General features: G+C 44.9%; 1 protein-coding gene and 1 long non-coding RNA gene across 2 annotated transcripts; one reads left to right on the top strand and one right to left on the bottom strand.

The window, feature by feature from the left end:
• Positions 1–1,609: 1,609 nt before the first annotated feature.
• LOC119381885 (uncharacterized) lies at positions 1,610–2,302 on the bottom strand. Its single transcript, XM_037649637.1, has one exon. The coding sequence runs from the start codon at positions 2,300–2,302 to the stop codon at positions 1,610–1,612; it is 693 nt and encodes a 230-aa protein (XP_037505565.1).
• Positions 2,303–3,237: 935 nt separating this feature from the next.
• LOC119383674 (uncharacterized) lies at positions 3,238–11,657 on the top strand. The gene is made up of 3 exons (XR_005181703.2): positions 3,238–3,408; positions 6,748–6,870; positions 11,422–11,657. It is a non-coding gene; the product is annotated as an uncharacterized LOC119383674 (long non-coding RNA).
• Positions 11,658–14,893: the final 3,236 nt, after the last annotated feature.

The following is a 14,893-nucleotide window of genomic DNA, read 5'->3' as shown; positions in this document are numbered from 1 at the left end:
TGCTGCGCCGGGACTACCAGACCGCAACACAGCATTCACGTTTCCCGACGTATTGCCAGATGGCGTTCATATCTCACCCAGCGCCTCTTCTATCGTCTTTAGACGACATTTGCAGCGAAGCACGCAGATACGCGGCCAATGTTTTTTTCATATTTATTTGTATTGTAGGCTTATGCCACAGGAGCGAAGGAAAGACACGCCTGAACGCTAATCGATGCCAGCAAGGAACGTGAGCCGTGGCTGGACGTGCCACGCGCCTGGTAAATTCACAAGCCTCAGGAATTGACGTAATTGGCGCAGTGTTGTAGGCTGAGGATAATCCTGAATTGATTTAACGTGGGACCGGAGAGGCCGTATTCCTTGGGATCATATATGATGGTCCAAGAACTCGAGCTCAGATGCGCCGAAAATACACTTCGAGGCGTTCACAACGAGGCCGTACTGCTGTGCACGTTGGAACAGAGCGCGAAGATGGTGCTCACATCCTTCAGGCGTGCGGCTGATAATGAGGACACCGTCAATATGCAAACACAGTAGTGAGGCCTCGTGTGACCTCAGAAACGAACCGCTGGAAAGTTTCAGCCGAATTGCGGAGTCCAAAAGGCATCCGCACGTATTCAAACAACCCAAAGGGGGTCGTGATGGCGGCATTAGGTATGTTGGCGGACTCGACAGGAATCTGATGGTACGCCTTAACAAGGTACACTTTGCTGAAAATTGTGCAGCCGTCGAGGCGCGATGTAAAATCCTGAATGTGAGGTAGGGGATAGCTGTCGTGGACAGCCTTGGCGTTCAACGCTCTATAGTCCCCACAAGGACGCCGGTCACCAGGATCACGCTTTGGCACCAAATGAAGCGGCGAAGCCCAAGCGCTTGACGACGGGCGTATATTGCCGAGCTCCAGAATGTAGTCAAACTCCCGTTTACAAATAGCTAGGCGGTCGCCAAACAGGGGGCGTGGTCGAGGGGCTGCCGGTGGACCCCGGGTGACGATGTGGTGTGTCGCCGAATGTTTAGGCGGCTGAGTGAGGTTGCACGGTTTTGTTAACTCAGAGAAACACGCCAAGATTTTTCGAACGGTGAGGAAGGTATCAGCATACGGATGGCCATTGGAGCGATGTCGGACAGGACTCCCGACATGGAGAGACGAGTCTGACCGTCTATGAGGCGGTGCCGCCGCACGCTGACGTCCAAATCGAAGTATGAGTGAAATCCGAGCCGATCATCGGTTGATCCACGTCTGCGATGACGAAAACCCACCGGAACATGAGGCGAAGGCCGAGGTCGAGGGTGAGAGATCAGAGTCCATACGTCGCTATAGACGAGGCGTTGGCAGCGCGAAGCACTTGCCCCTGTGATTTCGAACGATCAGCCTTAGTCGGGGGCACAACCCTAATTTCCGCACCTGTATCTATAAGGAACCTGGAGCCCGATAGCTGGTTGGTGACCATGAAAAGGCGGCTGGAACGAGAGGTGAGATCACACGCCGCCATCAGTGATCCCGACAGGCGTTTCCCTGCCACGAACAAGGAGGTGTACACTGCGTGGCTCGGTGTCGGAAACGCCGGTGGTACCACCAGAGATGTGGAGGCCTGGGACTACGAGCATGTCATGTGCGTGGAAGAGCTCGACGACCGGAACGAGGCGAACGAGTCTCCTGCAGGGGGCTCCGGAGTGCGGCAATGGAGGCGGCGTGTTCATCGATATGTGCCTCAAGGCGCGAAATCGCTGTGTCTGCTGGTGGTAAGACAGCGTTGACAGATGGGGAGGTCCTTTCATGAACCTCATCGGCGAGCTCCGCCAGGCGGTCCAGGTTGACCTCGCCGGCGGCCGCGAGGACGAGGCGGATTGGCTGAGAAAGGCGTTGGAGGAAGAGCTCACTAAGCAACACTGAGTGGGCAGAGACGTCGTGTTCCCCAAAAAGCTGTCGCATTCGGCGCAGTAGTTGGGAGGAGCGCCTGTCGCCAAGGTCCCCCTCTGCAAGGAGCTGCTGTAGGCGGACGCGTTCCGAAGGCATGAATCGCTCCAGCACCTTGGTTTTAAGGTGCTGATATGGCGTACTGTCCGAGGGGATGGAGATGACGTCAGAGAGCTTGCTGGCAACATCAGGAGGAAGGACTGAGGCTACGTGGTAGTAGCGTGTCGTTTCCGAGGCAATGCGGTACAGGGAGAATTGCGCCTCGACCTGGTGAAGCCAAACTTGCGGATCCTGAGGCCAGAAAGATGGGAGACGCAGTTGCACGGCCGAGACGTCCTGCAGACGTGAGGCTTGTTCAGTTGAGGGTGCATTTGCGTCAGTCATTTTCTTCGTCCTAGGTCACTTGTAGGCTTATGCCACAGGAGGGAAGGAAAGACACGCCTGAACGATAATCGACGCCAGCAAGGAACGTGGGCCGTGGCTGCACGTGCCACAGCTTTGTTTGTTTGTTTGTAGCCTACGCATATGAATGTTTAATCATTGATGAATTTATGCAGGTACTTCGAATAGGTCGCCAGTCAGTGATATGAAAATAATTCGTCCATATACACAGAGTTATTGCTAACACAGAAGTTTGAACCTGTTATCGCAGCATGAAGCTCTTTTCACTAGCCTGGACTGCCCAGCTAAAACCGTTTCATTGTGCATTGCGCTTTTGTGTCTTTTCCGAAAGCTACCACTTGTTCCCTTCTTGATAGCTATGGACAGGAAAGAAGGTGGAAATCTATTATTGTCATGAGATCTGCAGAGAGATAAGCCGAAAAATTATGCACACTGTTCTTTCAAATAGGACTATATACTTTTATATCACTGCTGTAAATAAATATTAGCAGTTGTTTTTTTTACAAGCGCTGGAGTACTGCAATTTGCTGCTTCTTGTTTCTGTTGTAAATTTAGGCTGTTATAAAACGTATTTTCATCAATCAGTCCACCTATTTCGAATAAAAGCGCTCGTATATCCTGCGCAAATATTTCATTTCTGTGAGATAGGCTCGCGTTATGCGAATGCTTAGCAGCCTTTATATGCAGAAGGTCTTGATAACCAAGTACTGAAGCTAGTCCTTCAAGCCGGCCAGCAGTATTTCGAAATAGGGTATTCCAAAAACAATGAGCTTTTGTTCGTTCTCGGCAAGTGTTTTCTATGCAGAAGCAACGGCCGCAAGAGGAAAGGGAACTTGGAGCCAGCCATATACGTTTCCTTATGATTTTCTATGTAATGTGCTTCGGCCGCGCGCCTACACAATCCGCAGGTGGTTGTTGAAACGGGGCTTAAAATAAAAAAAACAATACCAGCAGCAATGCCACGTCCCCGAGGGCTAAAACAGCTCCAGGTATAGTGCAAAGAAAAACAACGAAATAACGCGGCCCGTTTGTCGCCATGAGGGCACTCACTTTACTTTGCCTGTTTTGCCTTATCTTGGATGCCATCGGTGAGTAGTGTTTTCATGCAATGTTTAAACTGAACTTTTGATGTTTGACGACGTTTCCGTCGCAAGCAATATTTGCACATATGGTTGAAAGGAAAAAAATATTTATTTTGTTTTCTAGTTAATTTGCTCATATATAGGCTAATGTATAGTTATGAACTTTTACGCGTGTACTATAATACATGCGACACTTTTCGTCTCAGGGTGGAGCGAAGTTTGCGTGAAAAGTTTCCAGATACGTGCCGCTTATCATGAAGGTAGGCGTAACGCGAAGCATTCTGTATGCAACAGAATATCTGGCCTCCGCTCGGTTTAGCCGTAAGAGACTGCACAACGCGTATGTATAAAGCAGACTACTGTATATGAAATTACCGCAAACAAGAAAGTATAACGACAATTGGCGAAATATGACAACAATAAAAACGATGATGGATTTATTAAGATGGTGAGCGCAAACTGACTGATAACGATGGCAATAGGGGAACCGCGGATACGAAGGCGATAATGGGATGATTGCCGTATTGTTCTACAACGTTGCAACGCGTATGGCTTGTCATACATGGAGAGCAGTAGACCTGGCGAGCTGCGGTCATTCAAAAGTCTGTACGAAGTCGTATGATAGATACCATAGTTGCATTAGAATGGAAGCATAAGTGGGCGCGCTAATTCTCTTTTATTGACTTGGTGTGACAATTCATCGCATATTCAACTCAGTGCACTAGCACAGAAAGAAGTGCTCACATTAAGTTGCTTGTCTTTTTATTTAATGAGAGTTCCTAGCCTTTCTTGTATTTTAAGCAGTCATTGAGTTCATAGCGTACCTTAAAATATACAGCATTTGTAGCACAACAGAACGTCGTGCTGTTTCGAATATAATAAACCATTTACGTAATGTGCCTTTGAAGATCGGCTATGTCGAAAAGCAGAAACACTGAAAAAGAAAATTCGCTTCTCCATTTGGTATTCACATCATATTTCCAGCCCTAAACTAGATGAACTGAAGGCAGCGAAAAATATGGGCTAAAAAGCAAGGCAGGTGCGCCTTCCTTTTTTGTCGCTTTGTCGTTATTTGTTTCAAAAACACAACTGTCATACATTTTTCGCTGTTGTAATATGGTCTATAAAACATACTATTAAATAACAATCTACACGGTGAATGAACAATGGTAATACTTTTACTTTGTCATGCGCAGAGTCGGAGTGTTCTGTCGCAGATCGAATAAATATACTAGGTGTAATTTATAGAGCTTTACACAAAAACATTCAACAATTACATAATAACAATAATAAACACCGATCTAATTATCATAGGGTACCTTGCTTTACACAAACGCTTGCTTTCTGCATTGTATCTGGAACAAATATATCAGGAAGCAGCCACAGAGGGCATGCTCTGTCGTCCAATACTTTAAATAGGCATGTTGAGCAATTGTTCGCGGCGGAAAAGTTTAATTAAATGCTATACACTTAAATATTGCCGCAAACATGTACTCTTCCGTATACAAAGCAATAAACAAAACATCGCAGATCTAGCTCACATTCAGATGGCGGACTGACTAGCCCAAAAAAAGTCACAGTTTCGCCGCAAGGGCGAAGCAATGAATGCGATAGCAAGAAACTAATGCTATACGAAGTGAGGCTCGCCAATGGATACTCTCAGTTTGAAGAGCGCTCCTGTTGCAAAGGCGGCCGAAGCAGCGAAGGAGACTAGCGTGCTTCAAGTGTCGAGCTGTGACACTTGATAGTTCGCGCTCATCTTCTGTTTGTTCGTTTAGCGGCGTCCCTTGTGCTCGAGTGACTTTCGCACGCTCCGTAACAGGAGCGCGGACATCACGGTGAAAGCTTGAAACATTCCTCTTCCCCTCACCACGAGAAAACCGCGCGAGCAGACAGCGGAAGGGCAAGGCTCTCCCTGCGCAATAAGAAGCGAGCGAGCTCGCCGACGACTTTTAAATGCGCCCGTCTGCGCCCGTCATGCTCCTAGCGCCATCTCGCTGGTAATGAAGAAACGCTTATAAGCGCCGGCCGTCTCTGAGTCCGTCCAGCGGTAAAGGGTGTGTATATAACGCGCGCCGTTAGCTGCGTGGAGGATCTGCGTTTCGTGGCGCAGCGGTTAGCGCCACTCGCTGCGGAGGAAGAGGTCCCTGGTTCGATTCCACGCTTCAGAAGCATTTTTCTGAATTATTTTTCTTAAGGGCTTATATATATATATACATACTTATACATATACGGTGCATGACGGCGACGGCGACGGCAAAATTCAGCCAGGACTGTCCATATAATTGCTATCGCAATAAAACACAAATTACTTGATAGAAAGTTGTCATCTCCGTTCTCACTTAAAGAAATGCGCCTGATAAGTTGTGATGAATAAGGTGATGCATAGTCAAGAGTATTACGTGCGGAGTTTTATAAGAAATATTAGGAAAATCGTCAAACGAATAGTATGACAATTTTAAGTTTGAACTTGAAGTCCACCTTTAGTGAAAGCCTTCAGGTGCGCTTAGGGGCTACGCCATGTAGTACATTCTGCTTGCATGTCAGATTTCAGGACTACGTACGGCGTGAAATACCTTCTAGATGCAAGTGACGTTCAGAAGTACGCCCTATATCAATCACGATGACAATATTGTTGCATTCAAACGTAACGGTTTGCAGACTCTATAGGTAAAAAGCCTGCCCAACGCCCTTTCTTCATAATCAGCGTCACCTTCAATACCTTTTCAATAATCTATGTTAAGTGCATAAACCAAATTACTCATTTGGAAGTTTGATTACAAATTGCTGTAAGAGCTCCCAAAGAAAATACTTTAAGGCGAAAGTCTTAGATGCCTCGTCAAGCGCGAAACTAGACGGTCGTCGTCCGGCGGCGTCGGAATCAAGACGAGTGATGCGAAATATCATCACGTGATGATGTACCATATGTCATCCTAACATCACAGATCGCAAAAGTTTGTGACGTCACATTATGACATCATGACATGGCATCGACGCTTGGTCAAAGATGGACCGATGACGGTGGCAGCGCCAAACCACGTGAGTCGCATAAAGCACATCCTATCCGGGAGGCAGTGTTAGGTGCAGAAATATGTAGGAGGGGGGGCCGGCGTAGGATGAATACATCGTCTGAGAAGAAAAAGGACAAGATGGCTTCCTTCTTTGAGTCGTCTTAGGTGAATGCATAAGGGACCGTGTGAGTTTTTTCTTCCTTGGCGATACGCTCTCTTCATCGTGTAAAGGAAGATGTGGACAGAAGCAATCCCTAAGTGTGTCTTTTTTTTTCCAATTTTTTCCTCGCGCACACTTGCAAAGGTAATTGCGAAGTTTGTTTTCTTTTTACAGCATTCAGATTTCCCTTAATATGTCATCTCTTCGGGAACACATGTGTACCTGAAGCCGATTGTCCCAAAGAGAAAAAGTCATGGATTTTTGGCTGTGGAGATAAAACTGTTTGCTGTAAAACAGGTAAGCAAGCTTGATCCTATATACTTGTATGATAAGAACACTGAAATCGGCATTTAAAAAAAATTATATGCCGGACACAACCAACATATTTACGATCGAACAAGTGCTCGATCATAAATATTCGATCATAAATCGAAAATTTTATCGATTTATGATCAATTCATGTTCGATTTATGACGTGTGTGTGTGTGTGTGTTGCTCGATGTCATGTGGAAAAGTTCAATGCGTTCCTCCTTAGAGAATCCCGACATGTTTTCTCGAAACTACAACTGCAGTAAAACGTCAGCTCCGTGATTGAAGCAAACCACCTTAGATGAAAGTACCTACGAGCGATTGCGCATTACCTCCCTGCCTAGTCATGCTTTCTTGTCCTCATTGTATTTACCAAGCGCTGGGGTCAAGCTCCGCTTTGCACGATTCTCTGAGGAGCCATAGATCATGGAGGTAACGCTTGAAAATTTTCTCGTTCCTCTTGATGCCTCCACGAACCAAACCACTTGCGTTTTCTCCAGGCGTACGAAAGCTAAAAAGACCATCGGTTGGTCGCGTGTATGATAAACCGAAACAATGCTGCGTCCTAATATAGGGGTAGCTGAGAACTCGGCGCGGCATTGCGCTGCGGTCGGTAGCGCTGTGCATATTTAAAACATAATAATATATTACACATTTTACGCAGCCCCAATGAAGAGCAACCAATAATCAAGGCAAGGAAGGTATAAGGGACGTTAAATGTACTGTTTTCAGAACATTGTAGTGATTACGATACAGATACGAATGAATGAATGAATGTTTATTTCTAGCAAAAGGCAGGAAATGGGCCTCTAGCGAAAAGTTACAATGCTAGCTAGAGCAGTGCAGGAGGCCCAGCTGAGCAAAAGATAAAAAAATCGGCAGCTCCCACGCCTTGCGGGAATCGGTTTCATGCGAAGCATTCAGAGAGTAGTTGCCTACGCTGCATTTTTTGGCTTTGTGACAAGCGTTACGAGGTGGATTGGCGTCTTTTTTGAAAGCGTACTAGTTGTGTGCACATCGTGGCTTTACCAAGCACGCCGACTACACTGGCGCAGGGTAACATATGGTCTGACGTAACGTCAGCACTAATTTTACAGCACAGACATCCGCATTATCGAAACTAAGAGCACTTTACAGTGCGACTACGTGAATATCATACGTAACTTTCATTAGCGTATTTCTACGGCGTCGAGCAATCCTTGAATATAGCTTGTGGAATCAGAGGAATACAAATGTTAATGTTTATTACACTGCTATCAAACAGAGCGAACACTGGAAACACAGAGGTTAACCTGACACGACGCCTGTATCATAGGAGCACATATGTAGTGTCTATTGCTTTGTTATAAAATTGTGTGTTGCACTGACATTACGCTTGCATAGGTTGATTTTACAAAGCAGTTTCTAGACCTGGAGTGGCTTTGTGGTTGAATACCTGACTGCCACGCAGAACGCTTGGGTTCAATTCGTGCTGGAATCCTGAGGGTTTTTCAATGACCTCGCATTTGAATTACCAATGTCTGATCTCGCTGTCATGGGAAGATATAAACTGTCAATCACTTGCGACATACACCCTCTTATATAGCGGCCCTTGGTAACCGGGTATGTGCCACACGTGTCTGGAGGAAAGGGTTTGACGATGTACGCGACAGGATTTTCACGTTATCCATGCGATGACCAGAAAGTCATATTCGTCTAATCCTCTTGCGCTCCCATGGCAATATTGGTCTACACCAAGACATGGAGGCGATCACTAGAGCACCCAGACGTAGGCGGCTGGGTGCTGTAGTGATCGATAGATAGATAGATAGATAGATAGATAGATAGATAGATAGATAGATAGATAGATAGATAGATAGATAGATAGATAGATAGATAGATAGATAGATAGATAGATAGATAGATAGATAGATAGAAACGCTCAAAGTGCCTTGGGTTCGTAAGAAATGCTTCATATTGAAAAAGACAGAGCGGCAGATACATGTGCACAATCAAAAGTGAAACACATATGAAGAAAGTAAAGTGGACGCAAAGACAACTTGCCGCCGGCAGGGACCGAACCTGCTGCCTTCGGATAACGCGGCCGATGCTTTACCAAGTAAACTACGGTGGTAGCCGCCCCTCGTTAACTTAATCTGGTGTATATGTGCGCGCAAACCTGGGAATGTTAGTCAGCGCCGCTCGTAGCCATGAGTGCCGTTCCGGAAGATATGATGCCTTCAGGTAGTATGCGAAGCCTTGCACGTTGTCTGTCCACGTGTTAAAAGATCGCGTTCTACGTGACTCCAGCTGGATATAAAAAACGAGTGCCTTACACTCGCCGTCATGGCTACGAGCGGCGCTGACTAACACTTTCAGGTTAGCATGCGCATAAATACCCGATAAAGTGGACGAGGGGACGATCGCCGCTTTAGCTCGATTGGTATAGCGTCAGGCGCGATATCCGAAGATTCCACGTTCGGTCCCTGTCGGCGGCAAGTTATCTTTTAAGCCACTCTACTTGCTTCACATCTATATCGTGAATACCGAAATACACTTAAAACAGCACAGTTACCGTCCCCTACACCGTCCTCGGCTTCATTATCTGTGCGTTTTATTTAAGGCTGTATCAAACAAAAAAACGAGCCCTAGAACTTCTCTTCGCAAGCACACTTCACGCAGAACGTTAAAAGTTTTTCTATCAACGAAACAAGATACTTGCGCTAGCGTATCAATGAGTTTGTATTAGATTGTTAAATTTTTTTCCGGGTGCTTTCAGGAAATAAACACTATTGCATTAGGTAATACAGCGTTGCGTCAAAGTGTGCCACCTGCATCAACTAATATCCCATACTTTGCTAAACGAATTTTGCATTAAAATGAAGTCAGGCTGCGAGTCACTGTGTCGAAACACAAAAAACTGCAAGAATGCAAATGAGGTATAAGCACGCGTAAATTATTATTATTATTATTATTATTATTATTATTATTATTATTATTATTATTATTATTATTATTATTATATTCATAAACAAGAACACAGAGTACAGAGGGAGAAAGCAGGCTGACCACTGCCACCTTGATGGGCACAACGCATGCCTATTCTTCGGGGAGGAAGGAAGAGATAGAGGAAAAACAATAAGAAAGTAAAGAAATAAATGACGAACACTTAGGAAAAATGAAGTAAAACCACGAAAAAAAATCGTAAACCGGTGACCAGATCCGTTGCGCCATAAAGTCAGCAGACTCGATGAAAGCTGCTCTGCTGATTTCACATACGAAGTCAGCCTCGATTGTTTACCATTTTTGGCAACGCGCTCATCGAAGCATGAGCCGCCTATACCTCGGAGAGACACCGATCCGATGGGCAGAGCAACACCGCTACCTGAGGGGCACGATAAAGAACACCAGGTGGTAGAAATTTCCGAAGCTCTGCGCTGCGGCGTTCCTCATATATATATCGGGGTTTTGGGACGTGAAACCCCAACAGTTACTACTAACACCGCTACCTGAGCATGATCATCAATGAACGCCTGTCTTGGCGCTCTGCTGTTAACTCTCACATCATCAGAAAAATGGCGGGTATGTTTGCGGGCACATCGCCCCAAAATCAGACAAAACTTGTCCAGAAATCAACTTCGTTTTTCAAGAGTTATAAAGATGGCGTACTAAGTCAATTTTCACTGAGCAGACAAAAAATTGTCACTCTTACGCTTTTTGAGCAAGATCAGTCAAACTTTTCTGTAACATAGAAACCTGTCAAGCAAATGTTTTCTGTATCTCAGATTAGTTTTCGTTGTTTTTTTTTTCTTTCGTGCTGGGGGCATAACAATAAAAATCATCTATGCAGTGTTCAATAATTGTAGATTTTAAAAATAATCTTGCGTACCGTAATTTAATATCACTCGTTCTAAATAATAGGATTAAAAAGTACAATCATTTTCTTTATATTGATATATAATAGTAAACTGTATATATCATATTATTCATAAGAAAATTATTTACTAAAACAAACAAAGTATGGCCAATGTTCCCACAGTCACGAATGAGTTAAGGCATGAGCTTTGTTCTCACATGCATTACCGTTCCTGCTGAGCTGCGTGCATAACAACCCGTTATGGAAGTTATGCGCTGAACTGAATTTACGGTAGACGGCAACCTAAATATGTCTAGTGTGGTCATTTGGCGAAGTCAAAAACGGTGGCTTTCCAGCTAACTTTATCGCGGGTCATAGATATATGATGCCACCCTCTGGCGCCGCCTTGCCCGTGAGCCTGAAGACGTCGTCTTTAACATGGACGTGCGTTAATGTGTGTCCAGCTAAGCTGCACATCTGGACAATATTACCGTAATATGGTAATGAAAATAAGTTAGCAAGTGTGTCCTAACAATTTGCAACGTATTTGTTTTATGATTGACTTTAAAACCACCCTACCTTTTTTTCGTGACAGCTTCTTCCAGCAACACCAATGATTATTTGCGTAGTTGTACAAGTTGTATATTGGAACCATTAAACAGTTGCCTAACTTCATACTTAAAATTCATTTCTCTACCATGCAGCGAAAACCCCATTCTGCTCAACGTTGGGAGGGACATGCCAAGCAGTTTGCGGCGGACATATAAGAAAGAATGTCACCTGCTCTGGACTAAAAACATGTTGCGTCTACACGAGCAAAAGCGAGCATGATACTGTTCATCGCCAACTCTTTGGTCAGAAGGGCAAATTCATCCGCAAAGGTTTTGAGTAGAGTACTTGTTTCCTTCACTGGAGAATACTAATAAAGCATTGTGAGTCCTAGACAGTCTAATTGTAGACTATGCATGCTAAAACAATTTCATATTACACACGGCCTATTAATGAGCCACCAATTATCTGCTAAGCAAGCCCGTTTATTGCGATAACGAAAGATCGAGATACATATTTTGCGCTGAATGACATCAATGGGCAATAAGAGCTCCTACATATTGCGGATGTGATTGAGCTCTTTCGAACGTAATCTTCTTGTGTTTGGGTATTTTTACCACACTTCAACCTATCATTGCACATCATAATATTTGACATTGCGGCGCCGAGGGCCTTTATCTGTATAGGGGCACGATATGTGAGGTGTGTTTGCATGGGCAGGCCCGTGTAGCGATAGAACCGTTCGTGCATTGAAAAGCACATGAAATGATTTTCTAAAGATATGTAAAAACGGTTTGAAAACTTCAAATAAGTAAAGGTCATGAGAGGTTTCCCAAACAACTCGGTAAAGAGGTGAACCAAGATGTATGTCATAATCGCCAACATTACATAAAACTGGTACTGTCGATCTAATCGGGTCTTCATATAGAAAACTTACGAAATTTTCTAGAAATATTACCTAGCAGTGTCGTACACAGCTGAGCTATTTTTTAAATGGTAACTGATACGTCGGCAAGTTGTAATATGATACAATCAAGATCATTGTTGGGCACATTGTTGAATCAAGATCGGCTTTTTAAATCTATTTTTTTTTTTAGAAAATCATACAGTGAGACAGTCTGGTCAGACAACTGAGAACCTGTGAGGCTCAGCACAAAATTCATTAGATGCCTAGTTTAGTGGGAAACGCTCAGTATTTCCCGGTCTAATAACTGGCTAAGCTGTCTGCCTTTACGTTTGTTTCTGCCTCCTCCTCCTCCTTAAGTACTACCAAGGCGATGGGACTGGGCTAACTGGTACGCATAAAATTGGTTAAAAAACAGCGGGAAACACAAAGCACAGAGAAAGAAACGGCGGGACACTGGCACTTACAACTGGTCAAAAGCATGCTTGAAAGGCTAAGTTATACCCATCGGCCACTACCTTGCGAATGCGTGAACAACCATGTGTCGCATTACACGAAATCTTAACTAGGTATCATGGCGTTTAGAAAGCTAATCTCTTTACCAGACAGTTGCGACGTGGCGCTGGCGCAGTTGCTTCTCCGTTTATTAGTGTAGAACGCTTCCAAAATTTCCCTTTGGGGCTTCGTCCTTCCCCAACCTAAAATGCTAGCGTTGTCAAACGCAGGAGTGCACCCGCACTGCCTGCAATGGTTTCGCAGATGAGCACCGTCATTCGCGGGAAGGGAGACATGTGGTCCCTGCGACGATCATTAAGACACCGGACAGTTTGGCCGATGTATACTTTGCCACCTGATAAAGGGATATGATAAATCACATGTGTAGGGCAAGGCACAAATGTCGAAACATTATTTGTGCCGCACGTAGCCCTTGTCTGCGCATGCCGATTGATGCGGCTGCACAGAGCACTCAACTTTCGCGGAGCCGAGAACACCATACATGCGCATGTCATGTTTGATCGCCACCTTCATGATATTGTGCGATAGCTTATGTACATATGGCATAACCACAAAAATACCTTTGACACTCGAACATGCAGACGCAGTAGCTGCTTCCGCGCTGCGCGACCTTTCCTGCTCTTTCATCAGCAATTTTTCTTGAGTACTCTCATTGGGAAACGCCAGTGTGTTTGATGATGTTGTTAGCAAGGCGAAAGCTCATATTTCTCATATTTCTCATGACTCAAGAACTTTTCGCGAATAGCCGAGACATGATGATACACCGCGAGGACCTTGTCGACGGCTGCGTAAACATGAATGATCAAAAAACAACTAGGTAACTAAGGTCCGTTAAATGTGGCGTAATAGTCAAGGAAATATATGTATGCCGTCGGAGTATGTACGTGGCCTCATGTCGCATGACGTCACCATTGACGTCACCCCGTCACGTCATCACGACTCTGGTATGTCAGACTCTGTGATGCCAGACTTTGTGATGTCGTGACCGAGTCATCGTTACGTAATGACATTGTCGTATGATGATGTCATCACACTACAACGTGGCTTGTTCAAATGTGGGCAGATCCCGTAGGCAGGTTCCGTAAACAATGTCAAACCACGTGAGGTAAAAAAAGCGTCAATGCATTCGATCTCGGCGGCGGTGCAAAGCCACATTATGTGCACAAATCTTTTGGGTGGTGGGAAACGGATGAATACAATCTGCAGAGAAGAAGAATAACAAGTAGTAGTAAGCGAAGAAGTGGGCTTCCGCCTTCGAGCCGCCTTAGGCGTATGCACATTGAAACGACCTTCCTGCCTCCATTGCTGCAATCGAAGAATCCGCCACCTTCAAATTTGCAGTTATTGATGTATTGTTGTCAGACCACTTCTCTGTGTAATGCCCTCGGGTCTGAGAGTATGAAAATAAATAAAGCAAATATTGAACTGTGTGATTTTTTTCTTCCAGCGCATCTTGGGACAACGTCCTGCCATAAGACGGCTCTTGTTCGGAGTCACTTAAGCCAACACCTGCTCCGTGACAGGGACTTAGCTTCGCAGACGGTGGCGAGCACGAACAAGCTTTCGTAGTCACAATAACGTTTTACGCTAAATATGCTCGTAATAAAAAACCGCCACTAATCCTGACGCTGGACATATTGTCTAAAACTGTCCATGGAATTGGGGCTGTCCATGGCGCACCACAGCACGGCAAAGACCGAGTCTTTAGGAGATGGAGTTATTCCTTGCGAGTGATAACGAGGCACATGGACGAATAGAGTTAGCGTTCAATGAATAGTTCAATGAATAATTCACACAAATTTATGAGGACTTACACAACTTTTGCGATAACTCCAAATGACGTTTGCGGTAATTGAAGCTCCTTGGGTGAAAGTATCATGAATTTTAGTCAAATAATGTGCTGCACGTCTTCATGCTGATGGTTCGCATTACACGCCACGCAAGTATTGCAGCCCCGAAGGACTTACATGAACTGCCGTTCCTTGCTAGCTCCCTAGCTTCTACGCCTGCGTTCATTTCACAAAATGTAACATTATATTCCTACTCTTCGTGACACTCATTTGTCCTTTCTTATGTATCGGATAGCATTGATCATTCTAAATACGCTGGACATATTTCGTGTGTAATGAAAACATGCAGTGATTCATCGTAATAATCTTCATCCTTTGTACGCGCCCTGCAGGGCAAAGGCCTCTTCAATGTTTCGC

Source organism: Rhipicephalus sanguineus, chromosome 2 (genome assembly GCF_013339695.2).
Source record: "Rhipicephalus sanguineus isolate Rsan-2018 chromosome 2, BIME_Rsan_1.4, whole genome shotgun sequence".
Taxonomy (NCBI): Eukaryota; Metazoa; Arthropoda; class Arachnida; order Ixodida; family Ixodidae; genus Rhipicephalus; species Rhipicephalus sanguineus.
This window is presented reverse-complemented; position numbering and strand designations above follow the sequence as displayed.